General features: G+C 45.2%; 2 protein-coding genes across 4 annotated transcripts; both read right to left on the bottom strand.

The window, feature by feature from the left end:
* Positions 1 to 653: 653 nt before the first annotated feature.
* On the bottom strand, positions 654 to 18,366 carry LOC127478605 (phospholipase A2 inhibitor gamma subunit B-like). Of its 3 annotated transcripts, none has more exons than XM_051804531.1 (6): positions 18,229 to 18,366; positions 5,652 to 5,775; positions 4,465 to 4,581; positions 3,081 to 3,230; positions 2,801 to 2,941; positions 654 to 1,028 (listed from the first exon to the last, which is right to left on the bottom strand). In XM_051804531.1, exons 2-6 carry the CDS (start codon positions 5,698 to 5,700, stop codon positions 805 to 807), a joined length of 681 nt encoding a protein of 226 aa, XP_051660491.1. In that variant the 5' UTR covers positions 5,701 to 5,775; positions 18,229 to 18,366; the 3' UTR covers positions 654 to 804. The 3 variants fall into 3 exon arrangements, with proteins under 3 accessions (XP_051660491.1, XP_051660490.1, XP_051660492.1); XM_051804530.1 differs by lacking the exon at positions 18,229 to 18,366 and adding an exon at positions 6,430 to 6,593; XM_051804532.1 differs by lacking the exon at positions 18,229 to 18,366 and adding an exon at positions 6,510 to 6,528.
* On the bottom strand, positions 12,360 to 18,327 carry LOC127478624 (phospholipase A2 inhibitor gamma subunit B-like). The gene is made up of 6 exons (XM_051804576.1): positions 18,309 to 18,327; positions 17,472 to 17,595; positions 16,286 to 16,402; positions 14,902 to 15,051; positions 14,625 to 14,762; positions 12,360 to 12,725 (listed from the first exon to the last, which is right to left on the bottom strand). The coding sequence occupies exons 2-6, from the start codon at positions 17,518 to 17,520 to the stop codon at positions 12,511 to 12,513; spliced, it is 669 nt and encodes a 222-aa protein (XP_051660536.1). The 5' UTR covers positions 17,521 to 17,595; positions 18,309 to 18,327; the 3' UTR covers positions 12,360 to 12,510.
* Positions 18,367 to 27,781: the final 9,415 nt, after the last annotated feature.

Raw genomic sequence — 27,781 nt, 5'->3', positions numbered from 1 at the left:
TGCCAGCTATGAGTGTAGTTTAGCCAACAGAAGGGGAAGTGGTATTGAGCTAAAATTTACCATTGATTGGACTCACAGTGCTCTGTCATCACATAAAACTACCTATTTTATGAAACTAAATCTTCCTGAGGTAAGCATTTATTCCAGATAATCATGGAACTTAAGATTGAATGGGAGAGTGTCTGCTAAGGCAAGAACAACCATGAGGAGAAAACTCTCGCCAGGAGCAGTTTGCTTGTAGCAAAGGGTCACTGACTCACGTCTGAAGCAAAGATTTTTTCAGGGCTGCCCAGAGCCACAAACAGCCCTCTGTGCTGAGGGACTCCTCCTACCATGGACAAACAGGGTACAAGGGAAGGAAAAAGTGCAAGTCACCTCTCTAACCAGAGTCAGCCTCTCAGGAACTCACCTCCAGTCCTTTTCAGAGCCTGGAAAAGTGGCTTTGAAAGTTGCCACTTATCCTGAGATAGTGGCTGTAAACTCTAGGGCTATCTTGAGAGTTCCCATTGCCTGTGCAGTGTTTGAGCACCTCATGCAGTCTCCCACAGTCCCAAGGTAGACAAAGCACTGAGAGAATGCAACACAAAACCAACCACAATTGAACCTATGAAGAAGCTTTACATTAGATTCAATCAATGAGGAAACAGAAGAAGTGCAAGTACTGCCTTTATTCTTTGAAAATATGAAAGCAGAGCTAATCTGAAAACAAACTCACTACACAGAGAAGCTACGGCGAACAGGACTCAGACAGAAACCACTGATGGAGTTTGTCATGGGTTTTGCTCAACCCAGCACTAGCGAGAGTCAGAAAAGCACCTTCTCCAGGATGAATCCTGATAGGAGAGGGAGGAAGACGGTGTGTTGAGGGGCAAGAGCAAAAACCACTCTGTCCATAGAAAAAGCTGGTCTGCATTGGAACCGCTTCAGCTTTATGTCCATCATCCCCAGGCTGTTTTTTCCATCTCCTGCCATATTGCATTCAGAAATGGTGGTACAACCCTTCATGGCAGCTTTCACAGTCTGTCCAGCTACACAGGAGGAAAAGTACATGCCATGTGTCAGTGGACCCAGTCCCCATAGTCATTCCCTCCCTGGCCACTGCAGTCCCCATTTCCAACCCAAGAACTGCCCATTCCTTACACCCAGTTGGCTCTAAACCCACCAACCCATTCCTGTCTCTTCCCATCCTCTGAACAAATTTGAAGAAACAGCAAGGTCACCTTGGTTGACTTGAAATACAAAGGGTTTAGGGTTTGTCTTCTTTCTTTCCCCTGAATAAAGATGATTTTTAAAACTTCTAGTAATTTAAATTTAAAAATTAAAAAGGTCTTAAATAGTTATCTCTCTTACGTTTAAAGATTCTTCTGGTCAAAGTTTGTCTGGCTTCCTAAAGAAACCAGGGCTGTGTGACATACTCCAGGAATTCATTGCCTCCTTCTCTCTCGGAACCTCTCATGGCATTCAAACTGGATGACAATGTCTCAGCCATATTTGACATGGGGTTGAGAAGTCTCAAAGACAATACAGCCTGAGCCATTTATTAAGATTAATCCATCCTTGAAGGCTTTACAGGATTTTAGCCAAACCAAGAGAGAAACATGGTGACATGCCCACTGAAACCTACCCCTGTCCTTTACCACCCCTGGAGCACCTACCTGAGAAGGAGACCTGAGCAGGTGCTGGGTGCCTAACTCTCCAAACAGACATTTTTGTTCCTGTTGCTTGCTTTTGCTAACACTGCTCACATTTCTCTGCTGTGCAGGTTATGGAGGGCTGGAATACTCTGTTGGGCATTTTTGTCTTAGATACAAATAACTTGTAAAGGCACCTCACTAGTTCCTCACCTTCCTGTGCTCCCCTACACCTCTTCTTCCTCTGCATAGCTAATCACACCACACAGGTCTTCTCTATCTACAGTGACTGATCAATCAAGTTAAGACAAATTAGGAGCATTTTTATTTCAGTGATACACTGAAATATTTCCATTGCTGTGACTAGGAAAAGTCTTGTTTTCCTTCATGTTGTTTCTGTGAAACATGATCTAATTCAGGGTTTGGACAACACATTTTCAAAAGTCTATAGCAAAGACCTTCAGGCATCACAGGAGCACAGGTAGCATTGCCACAAAAGGTGGAAGTCCTTTACCTGCAGCATGGGAGGAAAGGAGAGTGACCAGGAAACATGCTGTCAAGTTTCCTCTCTCTAATTACACGTGTAATTACAGGTGGAAAAAAGATTTCTGAAGGAGCCATTATAAGACTGGAGTTCCTTCTCAAGGAAGATCTTTGGGTACCCCAAAGGCTCAGCTGCAGTGTTTATGTCCCTGGCTCTGTACACACAGAAGCACCACTACAACAGTGTCTTGTCCCCAGCATCACCTCATGGAAAAGCCAATGGCTCTGTGTAGTTCCACCTAAACCTCCACTGAGCTGGCAAATAGCTTAGATCCAGATTCACCCTCATACATCTTAACTAGGGCCAGCAGGTCCAGGGCCTTGGTCAGATTTGTTACATCCTGATTGCCTCAGGAACCCAGTTCTCCTCTTGACCTCAGTTGTGCTGTGCTATGAGGAACTCCAACAGTTATTCATGCATAATGGGGAAGAAAGAAGAAAAAAACACCCCTGCCCTTTGATCAGCTTTAAACTTTCAGTTTTCACTTTTCAGTTCCTTGCTTCTTCCTCTTTTTTTTTTCCCCACACTTTTTACATGTTTTTATTTCTCAGTGATGCTTCCTCTTAGGCTAGTTTCACCCATTTTACCAAAAAGATGAAAGACAGCCCAAATAAAAGGCAGTTACCAGAATTCATTAACCCAGCAAAGTCAACACATTGGGTTTCAGATCCAGTGCAGTTTACAATTTCTTGACTGCACTGGAAGGAGTCCACGCTGTAGCAGGCAGGACACTGGAACCCGTTGGGCACGTTGTCATCTGGTGGCACTGGAATGAAAGAGATGGGCTGTAACTGGTGTTAATGAGGGTTTGAGAGGAACAACCAAGGTCATGGTTTAGCCTGGAAGGCCGCACCTTGGGATGGGCCAGAGAGGGGATGGGCTATAAGGATAAAAAAGGAGCTTACATGAAACAGAGGTGGTTCGACACTCATCACCCGTGCAGCAAGCTATGTGGCCCTTTGCTTTTACCTTCCCGTAGTTCATGGTGACAGGGCCATGGTTGCACATGTTGGATGGCACGCAGGATTTGATGGATGAAGGGATTGCCATCCCCCCTGTAACAAAGCAGAAGGCAGTGCCAAGTTGTTAAACACAAGGTAACTCCCTTCCCATTCCAATAGCTCCTGCACCAATTCCTAACCAGCTGCATATTTCCTTCTGCTTGTACAAAGTCACCCTTCATCCTTGAAGCACCTCAAGGCTCAATTTAACTGTTCTGCTCCCCTTTACACCTTTTGAGCTTGGCTGATGGTGTAGACCAGACTTGCCCATGTCAGGATGCTCGTGGCTGCGACGGACCATGTGCTCAGCAGAATGTGCATAAAGAAGCATGAGCTTCTTAGAGGCATGTGGGGTAGAGGATCGTCTGGGATGGGAAAAGCTCTCTATTCCTCTATCTTGAGAAGTAGTTTCTTACTGGGAGGTTTTGGTTCTTAGTTGCGGAGAGGAGAACCATGAGCTACACTAGACTCACTTCTACTGTGAGGACAAGCTCAGACAATTGAAGTTGTTCAGCCTGGAGAACAGAAATCTCCTGGGTGACCTTATAGCAACATTCCAGTACCTAAAGGGGCTAAAAGAGAGCTGGAGAGGGACTTTTGACAAGTGCATGGAATGACAGGACAAGAGGGAATGGCTTCAGACTCAAAGAGGGTAAATTTAGATTAGATATTAAGAAGAAATTCTTGGCTGTGAGGGTCATTAGGCACTGTACAGGTTGCAGAGAAGCTGTGGATGGCCCATCCTGGAAGTGTTCAAGGCCAGGCTGGATGGGGGCTCTGAGCAACCTGTTCTAGTGAAAGGTGTCCCTGGCCAGGGCAGGACATTGGAACAAGATGATCTTTAAGGTCTCTTCCAACCCAAACTATTCTGTGATGTCGATTACAATGATACAGTGATAGCTCAGCCCCGGTGGTACTGCCTGGTTGCCTGGTGTCCCCTTCCCTGCTCAAGGAAGGGGGTTAGATGCAGGCCACCTTCTCTCTCCACATGTCACCACTGCACCCTCAGAGCTAGATGTCAGCAGCCTAGTGTAGCTCATGGTTCTCCCCTCCACAGCTAAGAACCAAAACCTCCCAGTAAGAAACTGCTTCTCAAGATAGAGGAATAGAGAGCTTTTCCCATCCCAGACTATCCTGATCTCTGGCTCCTCTGCCAGCAAAAGAAAAATGAACAGTCTAACCAAGGGTGGATCATAAGACCAGTGACAGAAGTGGGGAGAGAGACACCTGCCCCAGTCCCACTCTGAAAGCTACAATGGCACACAGATATAGGGGATGTCTCACCTACCTATTAGGACCTCATGCAGAATGATGCCACAGGTATCTTCACCACCAGTGCAGGTTTTCATGGGGCCAGAGCAGCCTCTTCCTATGCTGTGACAAACCTCACACTGAAGACATGTCCCTGGGGAAAGAAGGACATATTCCTGAGTAAGAATCATAAGGGATCTCACTTCCCCTTTCATTACCATTTGACTTCAGTGTTTGATCAGAACTTTTCACATTCCTCTTCTCTTATTTTTCCTGTTTCATTGTGCAATTTGTGGTGGGGTTTTCCTGGAGCTGCTGATGAAAGCAATCCTACAAACCCCTTAGTCCTGGCAGGCGTTCAACTGTCCCTTGATCCACAACTCCCAAATTCTCTCTTTGCAGTAAGCAGGGGCACCCGAGTGGCTGGAGAACAAGAACTGTCAGTGGGTAATGACTGTGCTCTGTAAAAATTGGAGAATCCCTTTGTAGACATTATCTCTTTGTAAGCATTATCTCTTTGTGTATCTCTCTGTAAGCATTAGGGGAAACCACTTTACCAACTACCTGCTGGAACACCTTAAGCAGACCAGAATATCAGACTGTCAGCAGGAAACACTTAGAAAGTAATAAAGTGCTTATCAACAGAGGACAAATACGATGTCTTCCATGGCACACACCTGCAAGGGTCCAGAGCATAGATTAATAGGTCCCAGGCATGTATCAGCTCCCAAAACCCAGGTGCCAACTGAGGCACCTTGCAGTGGCTGTGACGTCTTCATGGTGTGTCAGGTATGACCCAAGACCTCCAAGACATGTGTGCTTCTCTGTAGCAGAGCTGAAGGACAGCCGAGATGACATAGAACGTCCAAAATGTCACACAACCCCGGACACGAGCAAAATAAATGGGCCCCTAAGCTTGTGATAAACAAGTCCAGAGATCCACTCAGCTGACCAAAGATCTGTCTGCCTCAGAGTAACCTGGGTCACTCCAACAGCTTTCCTGGCCAGACCAGCGGTGTCATGTTGTAAATGCCGACACCCTCATCTGCACTTTGGCCCACAGCACCAAAGACCCCCTGAGACTGGTCACCCCTCTGCAGCACAAATCCCCCCAGATGAGGTGTTTCTATGGCTCAGATGGCAGGAACAGCCTGTCACATGAAGCACCCATTCCCAGAACTCTTCTGTGTCCCACAGCTCAGCAGGTCCTAGCAAAAAACTCACCTGTGTCCAGGAAAGCCAGGAGGAAGCTGAGTCCAAGGGATACTTTCATGTTGATGGGATGTAAGCACAAGGAGCTGCCAAATCTTCGTGAACACAGCACCGTGTGCCACAAGGGCTTTATAAACTGGAGGAAAAGGGTGTGTTCTTAAGGAAGTGGAGATTGGGGAAGTGTTCTGAAGAATATAGATATTTCTGAGTGCTAACACCAGCATTTGTTTCTTTTTCTTTTAAAGCACAAGTTTTGCCTTCTTCTCCAGATGAATAATGCTGTTTGCCTTTCTCCTGTTTAGAGGATGCAGCCTATGAGGAAAGACTGGCTTTCTTGGTGATATCAAGTGCAGTCTCTGGTGCAGACTTTGAACACCATTTAGCCTCTGCCATCCATATGAATGATGGAGAAGAAATCACTTAGACAGCCCCGTTAGGCCCAAACAGGCTGATATGATTTGAAGCTGGCTCCCTGCTAAGTCTCCAAACCTTACCACAAGAAGTCCACCCCCCCTCCCCCAAACCTCAGGGAGAAGAGGGAAAAAAACAACCGAGAAAACCGAAATGAGAGAGAGGTAGCTAAAGCAATATATATGAATATATTTACGCTTATATTACAGTTATATACAATTGAAATATATATATACAATTTCACAAGGAAAAGGGAAAGGGAAGGGGGAAGGGAAAAAAGGAACAAAACCAAAATAAAATATATATGTCTATATATATATGTATTCTGATCAATAGCACAAGATCTAGCAACTAAAAGAATTAGCAAAGAATATCTTACTACTCTCCTTGGGACAACAGAGAGTCACCGCTGGAGCGACTGCCGGCAACCTCCACCTCCCAAGGTCGACAAGGTCTTACCAGGCCTCGCTCTCCAACCCGACAGACTCAACAGAAGGGAAACCCGCACCTCAAAGCTGCCGGAAGGAAAGAGAGGGCGAAGGCCTCTCCTCCTTTCTTCTTATACCCTGGCTTACGTAGAAATCGTAGGGAACACTGGGTAAATCTGAGCCCTTCCTTGGTTACAAACTGGTCCCCAAGGAAGGCCTAGACTAAACTGCGACAGAGCCAAAGTATAGCAAGGACTAGCCAGAAATGCTCCTTGTGGCTGGGTTTTTGCTGGCTTGTTTCCCATCTCCTCACTCCCATCACTCAGGAGCTCTCATGCCCTGATTACAGAGGCAAAGCAGGTAGGGTCAAAGCAGTGAGCTTCCTCTCTGAGGCAGTGTACAGCTTCAGTTTGCAAACTGACTGCCCATGCACACCTTGGAGCAGGCTCAAGGAAGGGTTTCTGGAGTTGAAAACTGGTCCTCCAGCGTTTGGGGTTTGATATAAAACACTTGGAAGTTGATAAGGAAGTCTTCTGTTGTAGTTCTGGGCTTTAAATTAAATCAAGTCAGCAGGGAGAAAGCACAGGTTGTCTGTGAGGCAACCTGGTCACAACTGAGGTGATGTTACAGCAGGTTTTCATGCCCTGATGTCTCATGATGGGCCAATGACAAGCAGCAATGACCAACTTGTGATTGGCCCACATGCACAGGCTTTATGTTCTGCCTCACTGAAACCATTCCCCACACTGAAGATATCCTCTTGTCCTGCACCAGATTGAGCCAGTTTATGATCCTCCAGGACTTTTTGCATTGACGTCCAGGAAGAACTGAAATGTCTCTGTGCCCGTTCTCAACTGCAGTGTCAGTCCTTGAGTGAGATATTGCTCCAGAGGGACTTTTTGGTGTGTTGCACAGGAGGATGCTGGTCTCATCTGGGCTTCAGACACAAGGGCAAACCAAATGACAAGTCCTGCACAGCAGGAGCACACAGACATACAGAGAGGAATCACAAATACAAAGTGCAAGGACATTCCAAGGCTACCTAGTCCATCCCGCTGCCCAGGACAGTTCTAGGCCAGCACAAGTGTTGCTTCTGGGGATGTAACAGGGAAATCCAGATTACTGGGAAGGTAGTCTCACCCTGAACCTGGCAGGGATGGGTGTTTGGTGAAAAGCGGGGAGAGCTTCACTACTGAAGATTCCTACTGATGTGCAAATGAGCTGAGTGCTGTTCCCAGATCTAGCAAAGTCTTCCCGTAAATCCATCGAGAAAAATCACAGATCTCACTGATGTTTCCACTCACTCTTTTGCTTTCATATTCTGCCAGCAGCAGAGCTCTTCTCTGCCTCTCTCTCTCCCACCTTACTATGTGCTTTTCCATTTGAGACTAACCTCTTCAAAGGACAGTGGCCTTGTTACATCTTGCTATACATTGAGTAGTCCAGCAGGACCTCTACTTAGATAAGTCCACAGCGTTGTGATAATGAAAATCAGTGCAACCACACTGTACAAGAGCCTTGGACCCCCATTTTCCATTAAGCTGATATCTCAAGGAGGCAAGAGAAAATTCTATCTTCACCTTGAAATTCTTTTTCAGCTCAGAAATGATCATAGACACGTTGAAATGAAATCAAACTTCTGACTGCAGCCTGTTCAGGACTAAAATTCACTCCTCAGTGGTCTTAAAACTCAAACTGAATAAAACCCTGTCCCCAGACAGGCTGGGGTACTCAGATTGGGGTGATCCTGCTGTTTAACTACATGTGGGACTGCAGATACAGATATGAAGATGAGAGGTTGTGACTGTCTCTGGTGATATTAATTTCATGCCCTTTCATTTAAGATGATTACTGAAGTGCCTGGGGGATTTTCCCAGAAATAGCTGCAGGGCTCCAGTAAGTCCCAAAGACCATCAGGCAGACACCACTTTCCTGTAAGTCTTAGAAAGGGGAGGGCTAAGCAGTTCTTCCTGTGCTGCAGATGGGCTGCAGGGAGAGGAACTGCCACAACCAGGGTACCAGCATGGATGGAGGCATGGCAGAGGGCAGATATGTGTTGGGAATGAGCCTCACAGAGCCCAGTAACTTCTGATCCCCCACCAGTTCTTCCCTTTCTCCTGCTCAGGACTATCCTAAACAGGATAAGGGTCTCCCTCTGGCACAGTCTGAATCAAAATATTTGTTGTTTAACCAACCATGAAACACCAAAATAATTCTTCATGAAAAATGAGTGAGAAAGACATATGGAAATTACACAGTTCAGGTCTGGTCTGAGCTGTTTGAGTTTTCTACAGGGACTGAGTTTCAGTCATCTAGATGCAAAACAGGAATTTCCACATCTGTCTGTCACAGCTCACCCCCCAACCTTCCCCGACAGCCAATGGGAACAGAACGCACAGGCAGGAATTTCTACTCAATACTAGAGGGAAGAGAAGCTGGAAATGGCTAATGATACTGGTTAATTACTTACTAACACTTAAATTATGTTGGTTGATGTCCAGGTCTACTTGCCATGTACAGTAGAAGTAGACATGGCATCCTGTGATATGTTTTAGTGGACATGGAGACGCTCAGTCAAAGATTGAACCTGACGGTCTTGAAGGTCTTTTCCAACCTTAACAAATCTGTGATTCTGTGATTCTGTGGCTTTTCTGTTTCCCACAGGTCGTGTTTTCATGTACACTCAGTCTGGAGACATTCGTGACTGATGGTACTTGTTAGCAGCTTTGGCAGCTTACAGCATTAGGATCATCAGTTCCTGTAATCTGATGAATCTCTTAACATCATAATGAATTTCTTACAGCACCCCTCTTTCCATCATGTAGATATTGATGACGGTAGTTGCCTTTCTAGGAAAAAAGAGTTTCCCTTGCTTGTGTCTGCAAATTTCTTGAGTGAACAGTAGAGGTTTGAGACCGTGATGCAGATAAATAAAGTTAAAACTACAGTCTTAGACCAAGGAGACTGAGTCATATTTCTCAAAAACATCTGGCCAGCAAAATTGTGTTTCAGCCTACTGTCACGGCATGTGGGTACTCAGTCATGGACTCAGCAACACAACAAAGAAAAAAGGAGGGGGGAATTTAACCAATTAAAACATTTTAACTCATCTGACACATTGTATGGGAACTTAATCAGATATTAAAAGCCTGACTTCTTAAGCATACCCTGAACCTTACACTGATAGATTATCATCCTGCAACAGTTCTCAACACAGTTCCCTAGAAGGGAATCAGCTCCTACAGCTTGAATAAGCTCCTCCACTGAATCCAACTTTCCAACCAGACTTTTTGCCTAGGCTGTGACAAGCTACTTCCCAAACTCCACCAACTTCTTTGAATCCAACAAGCCCTATGAGATGGGTCCTCATCTGAAGGCCACAAGGGGCTTTGTAGTTTCCTAGAGTAGTAACATCACAGGCCCCTTTAGCCTGCACAGGGCCCAGTGCCCACAACCAGCTCTTCCTTTGAATATCATCTGCCAATAGTTTTCATGTTTTCTCTAGCAGGCCACACCATCCCAGGAGGTTTCCAGCAGAAACGTGCTTGGAAATCTTTTACTAGGATCTGATATTCCCTACCAGATTCTTCTGGAGCATAAAGTCGGAATCTGTCACTGCACAACAGAGTTTTCTGAGCAGGAGGCTCAGGAGTTTATTCCCTCGACTTGAAATTGGACATGAGGTGTGACCATGGGAGGCAGTGAACTGCGGAAAGAAACTTTCCCTTCCTGTGTTCTGTGACATCCAAAAACCAAACAAGTGTGTCTCCAGGGGCAGAAACCAAGTATTGGATACTGACCTGCACATAAGCTCCTGTTCTAATAAGTGGTAAGTCTTAAAAGTATGGTCATTTGGAGTAATTTATGAGGTAGTTCCAGTTAGGTGCAGGGGTGAATTTTACTTTTATTCACTCATGTACATGAGAGGACTCCATGATCCTACAGGTCTTTTCCAACTTAAATGATTCTATGATCCTGAGAGGTTCTGCCATAGTTCGGATATGTATAGGAAGAGAGATGTTCTTCTTCCATGTTGTCAGCAAGAGAGATGGGTACCAAATGCTGTTCTTCACAAATGCAATCCAGAGAAGGGACTATATGTGTGAAAATTTGTCAACAGCAGGTTTTCATCCAGTAGGGGTGTCCAAGGAGTTAGGAGATGAGACCATGCAGGCTTTGACACAAGATCAGCCTATTCCTGAATGCAGTGACCCGTGGAGCATTTGTTCTCTGTGCCCCACAGCTCTAAGGTAAAACATGTTCTCTAAGGAAAGGACAGCACCCTGGGGTTGGGATCCTTCCCACTCAATGCTGTGTGTCTAGAGCGGAGGTGCTTCTGTCAGTGCTGGGTCCATCAGCACAAACCTGATCTCCAAGAGCAGTATTGACTCGGCCACTCCAGGCATTTGAAGGCATGCTGGGTGGAGACATCTACCCTTTGCAGTAGCCCTGATTTGGTCAGATGGGCCAAGACCCACTATCCTCTTCTGAAAGATGTGGAAAAAATTCTTATATTTCTGGTGTGAAGTGGAACACACTGTCTGCAATAAAGACTGCTTGTTCACTCACTGATTATCTTCACTTTGCCTTTGAAGAAGTGTAATCCCCAAAATACCCACTGAACCTGCTAGCCCAGGGTGCTGGAAAAGCTTCCTTATAGGAAACATAGTCACAACATGAAAGAAACAACTTCACGTTCCTCTGCAAATACAACCCCAGGCATATATATTCATGCATACAAATATATATAATGTGTGGCACTGCTGCCACACATTATGGTCTGGTTCCAGCAGCCAAGGCTTTCTGTAGTGCTTTTGGCCACAGCATTGAACTGGGACATAAAATTGCGTTGCTTAATCCTTGTAACTCCATGCCTAAAGCACTGCACTCTGGCACTGTGAACCAAGGCTAGTAAGGACAGACACAATCATGAACTTTGCTTAATAGTCCTGTAGTCTGCTCCAAAAGAGGATCGCTCATCTGGGATCAGATGTATAGGGAAACATTAAAGTTTGCTTACACTCCTCCTTCACTCTACACCCCAGCATCTCCTAGAGCTCCTACTGCTGTATCTTTTAGCCCACAGCCCATAATCCCTCCTGGGTAAGGCCATGCTGCCTGACAAGCTGGGCTTTTTTGGAGCCTTTGTGTGAGACCAACCTGAGGGATTAGGTTGGCAGGTGTGGCTGGAGCAGAATAGCCAGGTGGTGGTGATAGAAGAGAGGAGGCTGTGCCAGCTATGAGTGTAGTTTAGCCAACAGAAGGGGAAGTGGTATTGAGCTAAAATTTACCATTGATTGGACTCACAGTGCTCTGTCATCACATAAAACTACCTATTTTATGAAACTAAATCTTCCTGAGGTAAGCATTTATTCCAGATAATCATGGAACTTAAGATTGAATGGGAGAGTGTCTGCTAAGGCAAGAACAACCATGAGGAGAAAACTCTCGCCAGGAGCAGTTTGCTTGTAGCAAAGGGTCACTGACTCACGTCTGAAGCAAAGATTTTTTCAGGGCTGCCCAGAGCCACAAACAGCCCTCTGTGCTGAGGGACTCCTCCTACCATGGACAAACAGGGTACAAGGGAAGGAAAAAGTGCAAGTCACCTCTCTAACCAGAGTCAACCTCTCAGGAACTCACCTCCAGTCCTTTTCAGAGCCTGGAAAAGTGGCTTTGAAAGTTGCCACTTATCCTGAGATAGTGGCTGTAAACTCTAGGGCTATCTTGAGAGTCCCCATTGCCTGTGCAGTGTTTGAGCACCTCATGCAGTCTCCCACAGTCCCAAGGTAGACAAAGCACTGAGAGAATGCAACACAAAACCAACCACAATTGAACCTATGAAGAAGCTTTACATTAGATTCAATCAATGAGGAAACAGAAGTGTAAGTACTGCCTTTATTCTTTGAAAATATGAAAGCAGAGCTAATCTGAAAACAAACTCACTACACAGAGAAGCTACAGCGAACAGGACTCAGACAGAAACCACTGATGGAGTTTGTCATGGGTTTTGCTCAATCCAGCACTAGCGAGAGTCAGAAAAGCACCTTCTCCAGGATGAATCCTGATAGGAGAGGGAGGAAGACGGTGTGTTGAGGGGCAAGATCAAAAACCACTCTGCCCATAGGAAAAGCTGGTCTGCAGTGGAATGGCTTTATGTCTATCATCCCCAGGCTGTTTTTTCCATCTCCTGCCATATTGCATCCAGAAATGGTGGTACAACCCTTCATGGTAGCTTTCACAGGAGGAACTACACAGGAGGAGAAGTACAAGCCATGTGTCAGTGGACCCAGTCCCCATAGTCATTCCCTCCCTGGCCACTGCAGTCCCCATTTCCAACCCAAGAACTGCCCATTCCTTACACCCAGTTGGCTCTAAACCCACCAACCCATTCCTGTCTCTTCCCATCCTCTGAACAAATTTGAAGAAACAGCAAGGTCACCTTGGTTGACTTGAAATACAAAGGGTTTAGGGTTTGTCTTCTTTCTTTCCCCTGAATAAAGATGATTTTTAAAACTTCTAGTAATTTAAATTTAAAAATTAAAAAGGTCTTAAATAGTTATCTCTCTTACGTTTAAAGATTCTTCTGGTCAAAGTTTGTCTGGCTTCCTAAAGAAACCAGGGCTGTGTGACATACTCCAGGAATTCATTGCCTCCTTCTCTCTCGGAACCTCTCATGGCATTCAAACTGGATGACAATGTCTCAGCCATATTTGACATGGGGTTGAGAAGTCTCAAAGACAATACAGCCTGAGCCATTTATTAAGATTAATCCATCCTTGAAGGCTTTACAGGATTTTAGCCAAACCAAGAGAGAAACATGGTGACATGCCCACTGAAACCTACCCCTGTCCTTTACCACCCCTGGAGCACCTACCTGAGAAGGAGACCTGAGCAGGTGCTGGGTGCCTAACTCTCCAAACAGACATTTTTGTTCCTGTTGCTTGCTTTTGCTAACACTGCTCACATTTCTCTGCTGTGCAGGTTATGGAGGGCTGGAATACTCTGTTGGGCATTTTGTCTTAGATACAAATAACTTGTAAAGGCACCTCACTAGTTCCTCACCTTCCTGTGCTCCCCTACACCTCTTCTTCCTCTGCATAGCTAATCACACCACACAGGTCTTCTCTATCTACAGTGACTGATCAATCAAGTTAAGACAAATTAGGAGCATTTTTATTTCAGTGATACACTGAAATATTTCCATTGCTGTGACTAGGAAAAGTCTTGTTTTCCTTCCTGTTGTCTCTGTGAAACATGATCTAATTCAGGGTTTGGACAACACATTTTCAAAAGTCTATAGCAAAGACCTTCAGGCATCACATCATTTCCTAGCAATATTATCCACTCAGAGGAATTTCATCTATAACCATACACAAGATAATTTTTTTCAGTCTGTTTCTACAGCAGGTGTTGCTGCCTTTAACTTCCATCTTAGTTTTCCTGTCTACTGGAGCACAGGTAGCATTGCCACAAAAGGTGGAAGTCCTTTACCTGCAGCATGGGAGGAAAGGAGAGTGACCAGGAAACATGCTGTCAAGTTTCCTCTCTCTAATTTCACGTGTAATTACAGGTGGAAAAAAGATTTCTGAAGGAGCCATTATAAGACTGGAGTTCCTTCTCAAGGAAGATCTTTGGGTACCCCAAAGGCTCAGCTGCAGTGTTTATGTCCCTGGCTCTGTACACACAGAAGCACCACTACAACAGTGTCTTGTCCCCAGCATCACCTCATGGAAAAGCCAATGGCTCTGTGTAGTTCCACCTAAACCTCCACTGAGCTGGCAACTAGCTTAGATCCAGATTCACCCTCATACATCTTAACTAGGGCCAGCAGGTCCAGCACCTTGGTCAGATTTGTTACATCCTGATTGCCTCAGGAACCCAGTTCTCCTCTTGACCTCAGTTGTGCTGTGCTATGAGGAACTCCAACAGTTATTCATGCATAGTGGGGAAGAAAGAAGAAAAAAACACCCCTGCCCTTTGATCAGCTTTAAACTTTCAGTTTTCACCTTTCAGTTCCTTGCTTCTTCCTCTTTTTTTTTTCCCCACACTTTTTACCTGTCTTTATTTCTCAGTGATGCTTCCTCTTAGGCTAGTTTCACCCATTTTACCAAAAAGATGAAAGACAGCCCAAATAAAAGGCAGTTACCAGAATTCATTAACCCAACAAAGTCAACACATTGGGTTTCAGGTCCAGTGCAGTTTACAATTTCTTTATTGCACTTGGAGTCCGCGCTGAAGCAGACAGGACACTGGTACCCGTTGGGCACGTTGTCATCTGGTGGCACTGGAATGAAAGAGATGGGCTGTAACTGGTGTTAATGAGGGTATGAGAGGAACAACCAAGGTCATGGTTTAGCCTGGAAGGCCACACCTTGGGATGGGCCAGAGAGGGGATGGGCTATAAGGATAAAAAAGGAGCTTACATGAAACAGAGGTGGTTCGACACTCATCACCCGTGCAGCAAGCTATGTGGCCCTTTGCTTTTGCCATCCCATAGTTCATGGTGACAGGGCCATGGTTGCACATGTTGGATGGCACGCAGGATTTGATGGATGAAAGGATTGCCATCTCCCCTGTAACAAAGCAGAAGGCAGTGCCAAGTTGTTAAACACAAGGTAACTCCCTTCCCATTCCAATAGCTCCTGCACCAATTCCTAACCAGCTGCATATTTCCTTCTGCTTGTACAAAGTCACCCTTCATCCTTGAAGCACCTCAAGGCTCAATTTAACTGTTCTGCTCCCCTTTACACCTTTTGAGCTTGGCTGATGGTGTAGACCAGACTTGCCCATGTCAGGATGCTCGTGGCTGCGACGGACCATGTGCTCAGCAGAATGTGCATAAAGAAGCATGAGCTTCTTAGAGGCATGTGGGGTAGAGGATCGTCTGGGATGGGAAAAGCTCTCTATTCCTCTATCTTGAGAAGTAGTTTCTTACTGGGAGGTTTTGGTTCTTAGTTGCGGAGAGGAGAACCATGAGCTACACTAGACTCACTTCTACTGTGAGGACAAGCTCAGACAATTGAAGTTGTTCAGCCTGGAGAACAGAAATCTCCTGGGTGACCTTATAGCAACATTCCAGTACCTAAAGGGGCTAAAAGAGAGCTGGAGAGGGACTTTTGACAAGTGCATGGAATGACAGGACAAGAGGGAATGGCTTCAGACTCAAAGAGGGTAAATTTAGATTAGATATTAAGAAGAAATTCTTGGCTGTGAGGGTCATTAGGCACTGTACAGGTTGCAGAGAAGCTGTGGATGGCCCATCCTGGAAGTGTTCAAGGCCAGGCTGGATGGGGGCTCTGAGCAACCTGTTCTAGTGAAAGGTGTCCCTGGCCAGGGCAGGACATTGGAACAAGATGATCTTTAAGGTCTCTTCCAACCCAAACTATTCTGTGATGTCGATTACAATGATACAGTGATAGCTCAGCCCCGGTGGTACTGCCTGGTTGCCTGGTGTCCCCTTCCCTGCTCAAGGAAGGGGGTTAGATGCAGGCCACCTTCTCTCTCCACATGTCACCACTGCACCCTCAGAGCTAGATGTCAGCAGCCTAGTGTAGCTCATGGTTCTCCCCTCCACAGCTAAGAACCAAAACCTCCCAGTAAGAAACTGCTTCTCAAGATAGAGGAATAGAGAGCTTTTCCCATCCCAGACTATCCTAATCTCTGACTCCTCTGCCAGCAAAAGAAAAATGAACAGTTTAACCAAGGGTGGATCATAAGACCAGTGACAGAAGTGGGGAGAGAGACACCTGCCCCAGTCCCACTCTGAAAGCTTCAATGGCACACAGATATAGGGGATGTCTCACCTACCCATTAGGATCTCGTACAGAATGATGCCACAGGTATCTTCACCACCAGTGCAGGTTTTCATGGGGCCAGAGCAGCCTCTTCCTTCGCTGTAACAAACCTCACACTGAAGACATGTCCCTGGGGAAAGAAGGACATATTCCTGAGTAAGAATCATAAGGGATCTCACTTCCCCTTTCATTACCATTTGACTTCAGTGTTTGATCAGAACTTTTCACATTCCTCTTCTCTTATTTTTCCTGTTTCATTGTGCAATTTGTGGTGGGGTTTTCCTGGAGCTGCTGATGAAAGCAATCCTACAAACCCCTTAGTCCTGGCAGGCGTTCAACTGTCCCTTGATCCACAACTCCCAAATTCTCTCTTTGCAGTAAGCAGGGGCACCCGAGTGGCTGGAGAACAAGAACTGTCAGTGGGTAATGACTGTGCTCTGTAAAAATTGGAGAATCCCTTTGTAGACATTATCTCTTTGTAAGCATTATCTCTTTGTGTATCTCTCTGTAAGCATTAGGGGAAACCACTTTACCAACTACCTGCTGGAACACCTTAAGCAGACCAGAATATCAGACTGTCAGCAGGAAACACTTAGAAAGTAATAAAGTGCTTATCAACAGAGGACAAATACGATGTCTTCCATGGCACACACCTGCAAGGGTCCAGAGCATAGATTAATAGGTCCCAGGCACGTAACAGCTCCCAAAACCCAGGTGCCAACTGAGGCACCTTGCAGTGGCTGTGACGTCTTCATGGTGTGTCAGGTATGACCCAAGACCTCCAAGACATGTGTGCTTCTCTGTAGCAGAGCTGAAGGACAGCCGAGATGACATAGAACGTCCAAAATGTCACACAACCCCGGACACGAGCAAAATAAATGGGCCCCTAAGCTTGTGATAAACAAGTCCAGAGATCCACTCAGCTGACCAAAGATCTGTCTGCCTCAGAGTAACCTGGGTCACTCCAACAGCTTTCCTGGCCAGACCAGCGGTGTCATGTTGTAAATGCCGACACCCTCATCTGCACTTTGGCCCACAGCACCAAAGATCCCCTGAGACTGGTCACCCCTCTGCAGCACAAATCCCCCCAGATGAGGTGTTTCTATGGCTCAGATGGCAGGAACAGCCTGTCACATGAAGCACCCATTCCCAGAACTCTTCTGTGTCCCACAGCTCAGCAGGTCCTAGTAAAAACTCACCTGGGTCCAGGAAAGCCAGGAGGAAGCTGAGTCCAAGGGATACTTTCATGTTGATGGGATGTAAGCACAAGGAGCTGCCAAATCTTCGTGAACACAGCACCGTGTGCCACAAGGGCTTTATAAACTGGAGGAAAAGGGTACATTCTTTAGTGTTCTGAAGAATATAGATATTTCTGAGTGCTAACACCAGCATTTGTTTCTTTTTCTTTTAAAGCACAAGTTTTGCCTTCTTCTCCAGATGAATAATGCTGTTTGCCTTTCTCCTGTTTAGAGGATGCAGCCTATGAGGAAAGACTGGCTTTCTTGGTGATATCAGGTGCAGTCTCTGGTGCAGACTTTGAACACCATTTAGCCTCTGTCATCCATATGAATAATGGAGAAGAAATCACTTAGACAGCCCCGTTAGGCCCAAAGAGGCTGATATGGTTTGAAGCTGGCTCCCTGCTAAGTCTCCAAACCTTACCACAAGAAGTCCCCCCCATCCCCCAAACCTCAGGGAGAAGAGGGAAAAAAACAACCGAGAAAACCGAAATGAGAGAGAGGTAGCTAAAGCAATATATATGAATATATTTACGCTTATATTACAGTTATATACAATTGAAATATATATATACAATTTCACAAGGAAAAGGGAAAGGGAAGGGGGAAGGGAAAAAAGGAACAAAACCAAAATAAAATATATATGTCTATATATATATGTATTCTGATCAATAGCACAAGATCTAGCAACTAAAAGAATTAGCAAAGAATATCTTACTACTCTCCTTGGGACAACAGAGAGTCACCACTGGAGCGACTGCCGGCAACCTCCACCTCCCAAGGTCGACAAGGTCTTACCAGGCCTCGCTCTCCAACCCGACAGACTCAACAGCAGGGAAACCCGCACCTCAAAGCTGCCGGAAGGAAAGAGAGGGCGAAGGCCTCTCCTCCTTTCTTCTTATACCCTGGCTTACATAAAAATCGTAGGGAACACTGGGTAAATCTGAGCCCTTCCTTGGTTACAAATTGGTCCCCAAGGAAGGCCTAGACTAAACTGCGACAGAGCCAAAGTATAGCAAGGACTAGCCAGAAATGCTTCTTGTGGCTGGGTTTTTCCTGGCTGGTTTCCCATCTCCTCACTCCCATCACTCAGGAGCTCTCATGCCCTGATTACAGAGGCAAAGCAGGTAGGGTCAAAGCAGTGAGCTTCCTCTCTGAGGCAGTGTACAGCTTCAGTTTGCAAACTGACTGCCCATGCACACCTTGGAGCAGGCTCAAGGAAGGGTTTCTGGAGTTGAAAACTGGTCCTCCAGCGTTTGGGGTTTGATATAAAACACTTGGAAGTTGATAAGGAAGTCTTCTGTTGTAGTTCTGGGCTTTAAATTAAATCAAGTCAGCAGGGAGAAAGCACAGGTTGTCTGTGAGGCAACCTGGTCACAACTGAGGTGATGTTACAGCAGGTTTTCATGCCCTGATGTCTCATGATGGGCCAATGACAAGCAGCAATGACCAACTTGTGATTGGCCCACATGGCTTCAGACACAAGGGCAAACCAAACGACAAGTCCTGCACAGCAGGAGCACACAGACATACAGAGAGGAATCACAAATACAAAGTGCAAGGACATTCCAAGGCTACCTAGTCCATCCCGCTACCCAGGACAGTTCTAGGCCAGCACAAGTGTTGCTTCTGGGGACGTAACAGGGAAATCCAGACTACTGGGAAGGTAGTCTCACCCTGAACCTGGCAGGGATGGGTGTTTGGTGAAAAGCAGGGAGAGCTTCACTACTGAAGATTCCTACTGATGTGCAAATGAGCTGAGTGCTGTTCCCAGATCTAGCAAAGTCTTCCCGTAAATCCATCGAGAAAAATCACAGATCTCACTGATGTTTCCACTCACTCTTTTGCTTTCATATTCTGCCAGCAGCAGAGCTCTTCTCTGCCTCTCTCTCTCCCACCTTACTATGTGCTTTTCCATTTGAGACTAATCTCTTCAAAGGACAGTGGCCTTGTTACATCTTGCTATACATTGAGTAGTCCAGCAAGACCTCTTCTTAGATAAGTCCACAGCGTTGTGATAATGAAAATCAGTGCAACCACACTGTACAAGGGCCTTGGACCCCCATTTTCCTTTAAGCTGATATCTCAAGGAGACAAGAGAAAATTCTATCTTCACCTTGAAATTCTTTTTCAGCTCAGAAATGGTCATAGACATGTTGAAATGAAATCAAACTTCTGACTGCAGCCTGTTCAGGACTAAAATTCACTCCTCAGTGGTCTTAAAACTCAAACTGAATAAAACCCTGTCCCCAGGCAGGCTGGGGTACTCAGATTGGGGTGATCCTGCTGTTTAACTACATGTGGGACTGCAGATACAGATATGAAGATGAGAGGTTGTGACTGTCTCTGGTGATTTTAATTTCATGCCCTTTCATTTAAGATGATTACTGAAGTGCCTGGGGGATTTTCCCTGAACAACATGACTACACTAGTCTCACTGAATTACACAGAGCTCACCTGTTTTCCACCTCTCAAGGAGGGAGGGTGTGAAGCTGCAGCCTTTTCATGTGCTTTTTTAGAGAGGAAACCGAGCACAGCAAGGAGAAGACACAATCTACAGCAATAAGAGATCTGGAAAATAAGATCTATGAGAGAAGGTGAAAACTATTAAGGTTCTCAGTGGACACCCAGTCATATCATATATGTCTACAAAAACAAGGGCTGGATAGGAAAAACTATCACAGAGGGCTTACTTTAGGCCCTGGGGAATTTTCAAACAGTGACAATACTGAAATGTGGGAAGGTGTGGATCCTCCATCCTGGGTGGCTTGGAAAAACAGGCTAGACAATAACTGTTAGGGAATTATTTATGTTGATAGGATCCTGCTCTAGGGCTGAGAGATGGATTATTTGTTCTCTCTCAGGATTCTTTCTAAATTTGTTCTTATATTTTAATTTCATGGTGTGCATGTTCGTGTTTCTACAGCATGTCAATGTTTCTGCAGCATGTCCATGCTTCCAGAAGCAGAGGAGAATGATAATACAAGTCACACTCTACAGGGAGGTGAGGCAGAGGCTGGGGAGGTCAGACAAATATGTCAGACAAGAAAAGTTAGAAATCCAATCCTGAAAATAGCATTGGTAGGAAGTGAAGAAGGGGGAAAGTTCAAAAGGATGATTATTCTATGTTCAGCAGAAGAAAAATGCCCATCTAGGCCAGAGCATGTAAAAAAATATATACAAATTTGCCTTGCAGGCTTGTAGCAGAAAATCCCAGTGGGTTTCATAAAATCAGAATTATTTGGATTGTAAAAGACCCTTAAGATTATTGAATCCAGCCATTAACCCAGCACTACCGAGCCCACCACTAAACCATGTCCCTAAGTGGAACATCTACACGTCTTTTAGATACTTCCAAGGATTGTGACACCACAACATCTTCCAGGGATGCTGACACCACAAATTCCCTGGGCAGCCTCTTCTAGCGCTTGACAACCCTTTCCATGAAGAAATTTTCTTAATATCCAGTACAAATCTCCCATGGCACAACTTAAAGCTGTTTCCTCTCATCCTAAGAACCCAAACATAAAGATATGTTGTCAAAGCACAAAATTAATATATCAGATTTACAACACAGCTGAAAAACCCAGGTCAGAAAGCTCTGAAAGAGAAAGTGGCGAAGTTGTGACAAAGATAGTAAAAGATAGAAAGGACTGGGTGTGCACAGCTTGTGTAGGAGATATTGGGGAGAAGCTTGTGCAGGCCCTGCTGGGGTTGAAATGGAAGGTTCCTAGTGGAGAATGACAATGGTGGCTTTAAGGAAGAAGACGTGAGGTTAGAGCTAAGGATAAATCCCTTGACGGTGAGGTCAGCTGAGGCCAAGAGGAGCACCCTGTTCCTGTGATGAAACCCTTGAGAAGGAACCAGGAGAACGGGGCATGCTGGGGTTGAGGGTAAATCCAGCAGAGCGCTGGAACCAGGTAGGCGCAGAGCAGGTGCCAGCCCTCTTCCCTCACAGTCAGTGTGGCTCCGAGGGATGGTGGCACTGTGACCAGGGCTCCCCTCTCAACAGCTGGAGAGCCAGCAAAACACTTTCTGCAATGGCAGACAAACTGGCAATCAGAATGAACCCCTGTGCACAGGGTCATTGCAAGGCTTGGGTGCTCAGCTGGGTCTAAAGAGTCACCCAGGCTAGTGGCAGCCACAGCAGAGCTGTCCCTCTTGTCCCCACATTAGCAGGATGCAGCTTCAGAAAAAGACTGGAGGGACCATTTTGCGCATAGTGGCCATTTTTAACCACAATGTTCCTATTTTTTCTGTTTAGAGGACTGTCCTGACTTTTAAATGCTACCAGGGGCTTTGAGCTATGCTAACACAGGGCTGCCTGTGACAGCAGGGTATTGTACATCCCCAACAGCTCCAATGCCCCAGTGAGACAACAAGTCTAACAGTGTCCCAAAAGCCCAGGAACAGCTTTTGTGGGAACAGTAGATCCTGCATCTCCCGTATTTCCTTTTACACCTGATGCAAGAGGACAGAGCCACAACATGTTGGGACATTTCAACGGTGAAGTCATCCACAGCCCATAAAAAAAGGTGTAGAAGAAGAATCAAACCCACCCATTTTCTGAGCTGATTCCTTGTTCTCCATAACAGAGATTGGCAAAACCTGCCAATCTAGTTAACCAGGCAGGGAAATGTAAGACATTGTGCCTGGCAAGGTTATGGAGCAGATCATCCTAAGTGCAATCACACAGCACCTACAGGATGGACAAGGGATCAGACCCAGCCAGCACAGGTTTAGAAAGGGCGGGTCCTGTCTGACCAACCTGATCTCCTTTTATGATCAGGTGACCCACCTGGTGGAGGAGGGGAAGGCTGTGGATGTGTCTACCTGGACTTCAGCAAAGCCTTTGACACTATCTCCCACAGCACACTCCTGAAAAAGCTGCAGCCCATGGCTTGGACAGGGGCACTCTGTGCTGGATTAGGAACTGGCTGGAGGGCTGGTCCCAGAGTGGTGGTGAATGGAGCTGTATCCAGTTGGTGGTCGGTCACTAGTGGTGTCCCCCAGGGATCAGTGTTGGGCCCAGTTCTGTTTTATATCTTTATTAATGATTTAGATGAGGGCATTGAGTCCACCATAAGCAAATTTGCAGATGACATCAAGTTGGGGGGGAGTGTCAATCAGCTGGAAGGCAGGAGGGCTCTGCAGAGGGACCTCGACAAGCTGGAGAGATGGTCTGATTCCAACAGGATGAGGTTCAACCAGGCCAAGTGCCGGGTCCTGCACTTTGGGCACAACAACCCAATGCAGCGCTACAGGCTGAGCACAGAGTTGCTGGGGAAAGGGCAGAAAGGGACCTGGGAGTTTGGATTGACAGGAAGAGAGTTCCTGTTGGCAATGGATTTGGGAACCAGGGAAGAGAATTCGAAGGCTAGAAATAATATGAGTTAAGTAATATAAAACTGTGGCTTAAATGTGGTTTAAAAAGATGGTATTTAACAAGTTATTGCACCTATGCAGCAACACTCTAGAAAAAATACACAGAATCAAATTACTGAATATCATCAAACCATGAAATTTCATTTTTCAAGAAGTCAAGACATTTAAATGAGTTCAAGGGATATTTTATTTCCCTTTTGATTGTACACCGCTTACGGCATTAACATTGATGCATTGTTGGTACCCTGGCCAGTAATTGCCTTTTCAATTGAAATAACTGCCAGGAAATCCAGCTGCCTTTCAAGCATCCTGAGTGAAGGCAGATTTGCATGCACGTCAGTGTGTTGAGCAAGCCTCCTGTTCCAGTATGAATGATCAGCAATTCAAGACAAAGAATGATCAAGCATTCAAGACAAAAACCAGCATCTATTTAATCCACTGGTGGATGATGTAAAAATTACATCCTTACTAGATAATCACAGACCTTATTAGACATTCATATTTCAACCTGGTCTTCGATGAATCGCTCCAGCGTGCGACTTTGCCAGGAGCAGAGCTCGTTTGCTAAGAGAGTTCCAGGCTGGCAGCTGAGGTGAACCTAGTTTACCAGTTTTAGTTGATACATTAAGACAAAGCTAATGCTGCCATGATCTGGTGTCAAAAACCAATGAATATATAAGATGAAGTCTTTTAATATAATGGTGATATCCACACATCATATTTATTGTCCGTGGCAGTGGTTAGTACCCTCAAAATGGAATAGAAACTCAGTGTTTCGGGAATCACTTCTAAGTGGGCTCTCAAATACTTTGTGTCTGCTCCTGTCCCTTGAAAAAGTGGCCTGACCTCAAGACTCTGGCAACTTGATTTAATGTGCTTGAAAGTCTCTGTCTCTCTCTATGCCTTTATTTTTTTCCTACTTTCTGCAAAAAAAAACTCCTCTCCTCCCACATAGCTGAAGCCTGAGGCTGATGATGAAGGTCACATATCCTGGAAAGCACAGTGGCTGCCTTCTGCATCACACTGAAATTTGTGAAGGAATTAGTGAACACAGTGGGATTTTACAAACTTCTTTTAAAAGCCCAATTTTGTGGGGAAAAAAGAGGAACCATCCAAAGCCAACCTGGAGATGAGGCACTGATAGACTGCAGGTGATAAGAGGACAAAGATTCACTCAGTCCCTTACTTACTCACTCCTTCTTTCTGGCTATCCACTGGTCCCATCTGTGCATGGAAAGCCTCCTTAAAACAGGCTGCATACTTGGAAACAGGAGATGTGTAATAGGTAAAGGCATTCATCTTTGCCCTTGATTGCATTTATTCATAAAAATATCACTCTATCATTTTCTCACCCTCCCTTTCCATTCAGTCAATTACTAACCAAGTCCCACCAACAGGAAATAAGATTTTATCACGAAAAGTAGCAGTCACAGCTGAGTAAGACCTGCCTTGAAAATGGAAAGATGAAGCCAAATCAGGAAAAAGAAAAATAAATTGTTACCAATAGGCTTGAGACAAAAGTTTAGGCTGTGGTTACAAACTCTCCTCACGGTAGGAAGTATTTGCATGCAGGCATTTCTTTGAACCATCACAAAGATGCAGCCGCTCTGTTTATACTGGAGGTCTTTGAAGTTTGAAGATCCAAACAACCTCATTTACCTTTTTTTTTAAATTGAAGTGATCTGGAGCTGAGTGAACCCTCCTTACAATTTTTGGCATCCCTTCTCTGAGATGTGTCATGTCACTCCGTCGATGCCATTTTTTTCTGTTGCAGGATTTTTCCCATGTGTGTAAAGCACACGTCACTTCTGATGAGCCCAGGTGCTGTGTGCTTCTCAGTGCCAGTGTCTGCCTCCTCCTTCCAGTCCCTTATTATGAAGCATGACACACTGCATAAGGAAGAACCCGGAAAGCCATGCCCTGCAGCACCAAGAGATATGATCCCAGCTTTCCAAATGATGCTCATCTTTCCCATCGTTTTCCAACCCAACATTATTCATTGTGTGATAAGTATCATACAATAAAGGTATTCCCAAATGAGTGTGACATACAGCATGAAGAAAAGCATGTTTGCTCAAAGCCTGCATTGGTTTGGGCAGATTTTTAAATCAACAATCGCTTTCAGGTTGTTCTTTCATTTCCTTACAGACATTCATGAGGGAATGTGTCCATTGCCCAAGGTAAGGCAGGCCCTTGGGCAAAACAACTGTTTGACAAGTCATAATACTGAGGGATGTTTCAAACTGAAAGAAAGTAGGTTTAGATTAGATATTAGGAAAAAATTCTTTACTGTGAGGGTGGTGAGGTGCTGGAGCAGGTTGCCCGGAGAAGTTGTGGATGCCCCATCCCCGGAAGTGTTCAAGGCCAGGCTGGGTGGAACTCTAAGAAACTTGGTTTAGTGAAAGGCATCCCTGCACATAGCAGGGGGGTTGGAATTAGATGATCTTTAAGGTCACTTCCAACCCAGACCATTCTGCAATCCTATGTTCAAATATTACAGCGAACTTCAGAGAAATATCCAGAAACAACAAAAAATGAATGGCAGGGGGAGAGATCCAAGGAAACCTCCACAGGTCTCAGTATGGAGACACCTGTGGTAGCTCAGCACAGCTGGTACAGCACCATGTGGAGGAATCAGATCAGGTCCCATGAGCAGGGAACCAGGTCACCTGAGTGACCTTGCAAGGGAGAATCAAACTGTTCCAGGGATGTTCCATGACTTGAGCCTTAAATCCAGTGTTCAGTTTTGGTCCTCTCATTACAAGAGAGACATTGAGGTCCTGAAGCATGTCCAGAGAAGGGCAACAGAGCTGTGGAAGGGTCTGGAGCACAAGTCTGATGAGAAGCAGCTGAGGGAGCTGGGGATGTTTAATCTGGAGAAAAGGAGGCTCAAGGGTGATCTTATCGCTCTCTACAACTGCCTGAAAGGAGGGTGTAGCCAGGTGGGAGTTAGTCTCTTCTCCCATGTAACAAGCAATAGCACAAGGAGAAATGGCCTCAACTTATACCAGGAGAGGTTTAGCTTGGACAGAAAGAAAAATTTCTTCACTGAAAAGGGTTGTAAAGCAGGGTGGTAAAGGCTGCCCAGGGAAGTGGTGAAGTCACCATCCCTGGAGGTCTTTAAAAAACATGTGGATGGCACCTGAGGGCATGGCTTAGTGGGGAATGTGGTGGTGGTGCTGCATTGACAATTGGATTTTATGATCTTGGAGATCTTTTCCAACCTTCGTGATCCTATAACTCTGTCATGCTCTTACCCACTCAGCCAAAAAGGACATGCACCAGGGTTTCTCACTCACTAACATCCTGGTTGTGCAGATAAAAACCATTCTGCCAGGGAGCTCTCTCCAGGATAATATATGATAATAAATACATTTACACACATAGGCCTTCACTCTGCTACACCAACCAAATAGCAACTGGTTGCAAGTCAGGAGACAAGGCTACAGACATCTTGGAGTCCTTTGCAAAATGTTTGCTTATATGAAATCAAAATTTTACAGCAAGAATATCCCCCAATAAAAAGTTGCTTAACTCATCAGTGACATAGATGGAAACAAAATTCCCCCCAAATGTGCTCTGTAATTGGTCTACTCCACTTCTTCAAACCTGGGGTATTACAAATATACCTGATAGGGATGATATACTGACAAATGGGTGGGGGTTTTGTGTGGTTTAGGCCTCAAGGAATCATCTGGGAAACCACAAAGTTTTAATGAGCCTGACCCAGAGACATTAGGTTTTATGGAAACAGATTAAAAGAGTTTTACATAACAACTTAATCATACAGTATAATGAGAAAATAAAAAATATTGCCATAAAGATAAGACATGGGAAATTCCAGTGCTAGAGATATGAAATGTATGGAAATGATAACTAGATGGATACAGAATGAAAATGAAAACAAATGTGAAAGAAGAAAGGCAGATATTTAAAAGAGGGCTTATAAGATTATTAAAAGACTAGGACAGTCCCATATCAGAGCAAAATCCCTAATGTTATGTTTTTCAAGAAAGTTTTTGTCATTTTTATGTTTTACCTTTTGCATGAACATAGAGTGAAAGATTAAGGAGTACTGGATCCAGATTTCTGCATTTTCTCAAAGTATCTGTATCTCGGTATGAGGAATGCCAAAATTACATTCACTGATTGCATGGAAAACCTTAAAGTGAGGCGTCACCTCACCTTAGACTGCAGGGCAAAAGGGGTTGGAAATGATGAAAGTGGAGGTGAAGCTGGGGCTTAGGGAAAGACTGACGCACCATTCTTATCACGTATCCCAAGACCAAATGGAGAAATAACACAGGCATAGACTGCACACCCCAGCATTAGGATCTGGACTTCCAAACCCTGACAGTTTTGTGGCTGAACACCAAGAGAAGTGCTCAGTTTTGGGGCAGCGTTGTGTTTAAGAGGGTACAGGACCCCAAACAGAGCTGGTGAGATAGGGCTCCAACCTGCTGCACACTCCCTTTGAGATGCCACGCAGAGCTGCTCCTAGGGGTTCACTGCAGCTCCTGCGTCAGGCCCGGCATGAGGATTTTTCAGATACTGTGGAACATTTCAAATGGTGACTAAATGCATTTGATTGCCTGCATTGCAGTCTTAGCCAAGGGGCTTGTGCATTGCATTATCCCAACAATATTCCCCATATCGGGTGATCCAAAGCTATAAAACTCTCAGATTCATATGACATTCTGCTAGTGCTTTGCATTACACAATCCCTGTGGAAATATAACTGCATCAGATCCAGTTATGCCAGCACTGTATATGTGCATAGAAAGAGGCAACACACATCCTAAATGGTTCTAGTGAAGAGACCTGAACTCAGGTGAGCTAAGTAACTTCCTCACAGCCTCACAGACAGCATGAGCGCCCTGCCAAAA

This window comes from Manacus candei, unplaced genomic scaffold (genome assembly GCF_025592945.1).
Source record: "Manacus candei isolate 608988 ecotype Guabito, Panama unplaced genomic scaffold, ASM2559294v1 h1tg000061l, whole genome shotgun sequence".
NCBI lineage: Eukaryota > Metazoa > Chordata > Aves > Passeriformes > Pipridae > Manacus > Manacus candei.
This window is presented reverse-complemented; position numbering and strand designations above follow the sequence as displayed.

What these genes read in the sequence shown, in the direction of transcription:
- LOC127478624 (XM_051804576.1), bottom strand. Translation starts at nt 17,520, where the DNA reads ATGAAAGTATCCCTTGGACTCAGCTTCCTCCTGGCTTTCCTGGACCCA. An exon ending in TCTGTACGAGATCCTAATGG is followed by an intron (nt 15,052 to 16,285) that starts GTAGGTGAGACA and finishes GCTTTGTTACAG; the next exon opens with GGGAGATGGCAATCCTTTCA. An exon ending in TGTTGGGTTAATGAATTCTG is followed by an intron (nt 12,726 to 14,624) that starts GTAACTGCCTTT and finishes CCTCCTGTGTAG; the next exon opens with TTCCTCCTGTGAAAGCTACC.
- LOC127478605 (XM_051804531.1), bottom strand. Translation starts at nt 5,700, where the DNA reads ATGAAAGTATCCCTTGGACTCAGCTTCCTCCTGGCTTTCCTGGACACA. An exon ending in CCTGGCTTTCCTGGACACAG is followed by an intron (nt 4,582 to 5,651) that starts GTGAGTTTTTTG and finishes TTCTTTCCCCAG; the next exon opens with GGACATGTCTTCAGTGTGAG. An exon ending in TGCTGGGTTAATGAATTCTG is followed by an intron (nt 1,029 to 2,800) that starts GTAACTGCCTTT and finishes CCTCCTGTGTAG; the next exon opens with CTGGACAGACTGTGAAAGCT.